Source organism: Setaria italica, chromosome IV, assembly GCF_000263155.2.
Source record: "Setaria italica strain Yugu1 chromosome IV, Setaria_italica_v2.0, whole genome shotgun sequence".
NCBI lineage: Eukaryota > Viridiplantae > Streptophyta > Magnoliopsida > Poales > Poaceae > Setaria > Setaria italica.
In genome coordinates this window covers 12,500,296-12,505,880 of record NC_028453.1, presented here as the reverse complement: position 1 = coordinate 12,505,880, position 5,585 = coordinate 12,500,296, and the positions used below count along the sequence as shown (strand labels likewise).

Sequence of the window (5,585 nt, the reverse complement as noted above, 5' to 3'; positions counted from 1 at the left end):
CCTACATTTTGAAACGGAAGGAGTAAAATGACAGATTTGTGAAGAAAGCACGGGACATTTCATTCACCCCCTTCCTAAATGTATGATACGGTTTTCAACCTTTTTACAATAGTATGGTAACAAATATTTACAAAATCACTACTGCATTATAAAGAACTTTCACAATAAAAGAATATTGTATTCACATGGTGAATCTTTCGCAATAATTACAGTAGTATTGTTTAGACAACCCAAATAGTTCATTCAAATCGATGCTCGAAGTTAGAAAAGTTGAATACGCATATTTAGGACATTGTATATTTACAAAAAGTTGACGAATTAACAAAGATATCATATTCTCTCATGCCAGAGCATGTAACGAATATGAACATCTCGAACAAAAGCTATAGCTTTTTAAGGATTGAGGAGAAATTTTTCCGAGAATAGTCAAATTTTCGTCCCAAAATGCCACAAAGGTAATTCAACATCTCGAACAAAACTACCTTTGTGGCAAGTTTTTGTCGTTTCAATGTACTTCCTCCGTCCCAAATTACTATTTATTTTAGCTTTTCTAGATTCATAAACTTTGCTATGCATCTATACTTATCGTTTTTGTCGTTTGAATGTACTCCCTCCGTCCCTTAATGCCAAAATCTCAGCCATGCTCGTCAGACAGTTTATTCTTCCTCTACCTGAACTATCAACATAAATGTACTATGCAAATGCACCTTTTTCCCTAAAGAAGTCGGTTGAATAGTTGTATTCATTTGGGTTAACACGGAAGAAACAGGTATCATTTTATTAACCCAATTCATTCTCTAAATTTAGGCATTTAGCGCTCTTGTTTTTCTTCCTTAAGGTAACACAACTAGAATGAAGGCCTTCATTCTCCATGGCTTTCATGCAGGTTGTGCCAAACTGCCTACACATTCCCGCAAGTTCAACTTACCATTATCTTTAGCCTAAAGTTGATCGTAGGCTCTTCTTGGTATCCCGCTGCAAATAAAACCTTGTGCATACGTGAGACGCTCTGTCTGTTCCAACGCTGCCACAGTGCCACTACAAGCATATAGATGGTACTACAAAATACGCTCTACCAGGGGCAATGAGCACTCCGTAGTCACTTTCGTAGAGCATATTTTGTTTTTCAGAAGACTTATAAGATCTTAGCAATAAATAGTCAAACTATATGCAAAGTTATAAAACAATATATTCATATTCTAAAGTGATCGAATTAAGTACAGCTTTGCTTCTCAAACAACTAAAATATCTGATAAATTGACAATATAAATTAACGGTCAAAACCTACTTCAAAGATTTTTATACTATAACGCAAAAAGGAAAGCCAGTGTTTTAGACGTGGAAACAGTTTCTAAATACACTTTGACCATAAGTTTCCAATATTCTCTCTCTTGTTCCAAAATGTATGTCGTTTTAGCTTTCTTAGATACATAAATTTTGCTATATACCATATATATATATATAGATGCAAAGCAAAATTTATCTATCTAATAAAATCAAAACGATCTACATTTTGGAACGGAACAGAGGGAGTAATATATAGTATATGCGATTTTAATATTAATAAACTATTTCTCGAATATTTTTTTCAGAGATATTACTGTCCGAAGTTTTGATTGACCAAAGCTACGCAAGTACGCAACCCAAAACATCGCCAATTATCAAAACATTCAAAGATATCACTGAATACAAATCGATCGGTACATCACAGCAAATACATGCACTTCCTAATTATCCTATGTCCGTGAATGTCGTCATGCTGCAATCCGGCTGGAGGTTCTACGAAGTACCGCAAGCTTAAAAGTCTCAGCAATCGTCCTACCTACTCATTAATTGCAGCATGACGACATCGCTTCTTGAGATAATATTGTCTAATGCTTCTTGAGAAGCAAGAAATTTGTATTTTGTAACCGTCATCGCTGCCGGAGCATAGCGTCGTCACTGCTGGCCTCATCATGGGCCCAGCCAGTAATCTAAACTAACAACCTCGTGGGCTCGTGGCCAACTCACATTCACATTCGGTCATAAGTCATATCTTTGATAAAATTTGTTTTGAAGCTAAGGGTGTGGTCGATCCTCTCGCCACAAAAGCGATGATTAGGCTAATGCAAGAATGTGTGACACGACTAGTTTACAAATTACAACCAAAGATGATAGATGTGGCCTTACAAATTACGATAGTAAAATGACAATTAAAAGGCCATTCATTTTACTACTTTTGGTCAAGCTGGCAGTGACCTCGGCATGGCAGGTTAGGGAAATCAACTGATAGCTTCAGAAAAATTTAGTCACCTCACATGAGCACGAGAAAATTATGAAAAAAAGGTAAATGGAAAGTCCCTTGCAGCTTCATGAGGCGGTACAAAATAGTTGCACATGACTGCCCGTACATTATGCTGCACGGCACGATGTCATCACCGAGATAATTTCTTTCATGTATAGAGTATAAAAGTAGACGAGGAGCATTAGTGTGCAATGACCCAGCGAGTCCTATTGAGAATTTGAGCACTCTGCCAGTTTGGAGTTTGGTCAGCTGAGAGCTTGCAGGTGAACAGCTGGTTGCAGCAGGCTGCCATGGCCGAGGAGGCCGCGCCCCACGTCCTCCTCATCTGCTACCCGGGCCAGGGCCACATCAACCCCATGCTCCGCCTCGCCAAGCGCATCGCCGCCAAGGGCCTCCTCGTCACCTGCTCCACCTTCTCCTTCGTCCGCAACAAGCTCAGCGCCGCTTCGGGGGTGTCGGCCGGCGGCGACGGCGTGCCCGTTGGCCGCGGCCGCATCCGGTTCGACTTCCTGGACGACCATTTCGACGGGACGGAGCTGGACCTGGACGACTTCATGCGGCACCTCGAGACGGCCGGGCGGCTGGCTCTGGCCGACCTGCTCCGGCGCCAGGCGGAGGCGGGGCGGCCGGTGGCGTGCGTCGTCGGGAACCCGTTCCTGCCGTGGGCGACCGACGTCGCCGCTGACGCCGGCATTACCACGGCGGTGCTGTGGGTGCAGTCGTGCGCGGTGTTCTCGATCTATTACCACTTCGTGCACGGGCTCGCTGAGTTCCCGCGTGAGGACGACCTCGACGCGCGGTTCGCGCTCCCGGGCCTCCCGGGCCTGTCCCTCGCCGACGTGCCGTCGTTCCTGCTCCCGTCGCACCCGTACAGGATTCTCGGCGACACGATACAGGACCAGTTCCGAAACATGGGCAGGGCGTCGTGGGTGTTCGTCAACTCCTTCGCCGAGCTCGAGCGCGACGTGGTCGCCGCGCTCCCGAGCGTCACGCCGCGCCCGCCGGAGCTCATCCCTGTGGGTCCGCTAGTCGAGCTCGGGGGCCCGGACGACGATGACGCGGTGGCAGTGCGCGGCGACCTGATCAAGGCGGCAGACGACTGCGTGGCGTGGCTGGATGCGCAGGCGCCGCGCTCCGTCGTGTACGCGTCGTTGGGTAGCATCGTCATGCTCTCCGCCGAGGCGGTCGCCGAGATGGCGCACGGTCTCGCGTCCACCGGTCGGCCCTTCCTGTGGGTGGTGCGGCCGGATACCCAGCCGCTGCTCCCGGAGGGATTCTTGGACGCCGCCGCCGGCGGCCGCGGCATGGTCGTGCCGTGGAGCCCGCAGGACCGCGTGCTGGAGCACCCCGCCGTCGCGTGCTTCCTGACGCACTGCGGGTGGAACTCCACGCTCGAGACGGTCGCCGCCGGCGTGCCAGTGGTGGCCTTCCCACAGTGGGGCGACCAGTGCACGGACGCCAAGTTCCTCGTCGATGAGCTCAGGATGGGCGTCCACCTCCGCGCCCCGCTGCGGCGGGAGGGTGTGCGTGAGGCCGTGGACGCGGTCACGACCGGGCCGGAGGCCGACGCCATGCTCGCCAACGCCAAGTCGTGGAGCGCGGCGGCGCGGGACGCAGTGGCGCCCGGTGGGTCGTCGGACCGGCACGTGCAGGCGTTTGTCAACGAAGTAACGGGGCGAGCGTGCGGAGGGCAAGCAAAAGCATCTGCCGTTTATTAAAGTGTCCAACCATACCTTAATTACAAGTGGTGCTATTTTCCCGACTGATGACTCCACGTTCCGATTAAAGTAACTAAGCATAATTACCAACAGAAAGGTAAAATCCTGATTGACAAGAATTGAGATCAGATAAAACTTAATCGGACCCATCATTTTTAGATGCAAACACGCAATGGTGATTAAATAAAGTTACTAGAGTTATCTTTCTCCAAACAATAGCTACTCAGAGCATATTCAACCCCTGTTCTCGAAAATTCTCGAATAACGTTCCTCAACGGCAGGGAAGTTGGCCTGGATGGAGATGGCGGCCATAGTAGGTACTTCACGCAGTGGAGCTCCCTGGCAGTGATGAGGGCACGTCTGGTTCTCTCGCCGGTTACTGTATGGCCTTGCCAAGCGAAGTAGCACAGTTCTTATCGGCATCTGGTTCCCTCACCTAGCTGCCTCGGTGCCCGTGCTGGCAAGATTTGGCTCGCTCCCGTGGGAGAGCCAGATCGGCTCACCCGGACAGGCAAGCTTCTTGTTGCCCGCGCCGGCGAGGCAAGGCGAGAGGGCAAGAGAACCAAATGTGCCCTCAAAGACGGTGGCTAATGGTGGGCGGGCGGCTTGGTGTCACGGTCCTCCGGACGGCGTCGGCTTGCATTGGCCTCCAAGTGCGACGGGGCGTGGAAGGGTCAGCGGTGCTAGGCGAAGTCAGCTCGACGGAGGTGGCGCGTTGCGGAGGATGAGGCAAGGTATGGCCGTGTGGGGCAGCAGGAGCAGTGGTCAGACTAACATGACATGACATCAGGAGCAGTGGTCAGGCTAACATGACATGACATATTGTAAAAGTAATTGGAAGTGATGAGCCATATAGGGCCAGATCTTTCATTATATACTCAACACATACAACTATCCATGTATTATACGGTTAGGTTACAAGACTTAGTAGGTCACGGCATGAGATCAGCATGAGTCCTATCTTATTACAATATCAGGCACGTTCTAACGCTCACCCTCAATCTAAACTGCATAAGTTCATATCGTTCTTAAACTTAAGGTACTGCTGTCCGGTTAGAATCTTTGTGAAACCATCAGCTAGTTGATCATCAGAAGAAATATGACGAATATCCAACAACCTTTAAGCAACCCGCTCTCGAACAAAGTGGTAATCAATCTCAATGTGTTTGGTTCGAGCATGAAACATGGGATTGGACGATAAATATGTGGCACATAAATTATCACACCAGAGAATTGTTGATTTTGGTTGTGAAATTCCCAACTCTTTGAGAAGTGTTTGAATCCAAATCACTTCAGCACTTGCATTAGCTAATGACTTGTACTCCGCTTCAGGGCTAGACCTAGAAATAGTAGCTTGTTTCCTAGCACTTCATGATATGAGATTACTTCAAAGAAAAACTGCAAAACCTCCAGTTGAGCGTCTATCATCTAGACTACCTGCCCAGTCTGCATCAACAAATGCACTTACAGCTGTCGAGCTAGAGGGTAAAAAAGTGAGACCAAGATTAAGACTCCCACTTATATATCTTAGAATTCTCTTTACTGCTACCCAATGTTCAGTAGTAGGAGAGTGTAGAAACTAA

The 5,585-nt window shown here is 48.3% G+C and overlaps 1 protein-coding gene across 1 annotated transcript; it reads left to right on the top strand.

Moving 5' to 3' along the window:
* Positions 1–2,385: 2,385 nt before the first annotated feature.
* LOC101765953 (gallate 1-beta-glucosyltransferase) lies at positions 2,386–4,047 on the top strand. Its single transcript, XM_004965156.2, has one exon. The coding sequence runs from the start codon at positions 2,575–2,577 to the stop codon at positions 4,000–4,002; it is 1,428 nt and encodes a 475-aa protein (XP_004965213.1). The 5' UTR covers positions 2,386–2,574; the 3' UTR covers positions 4,003–4,047.
* The last annotated feature ends 1,538 nt before the right edge of the window (positions 4,048–5,585 follow it).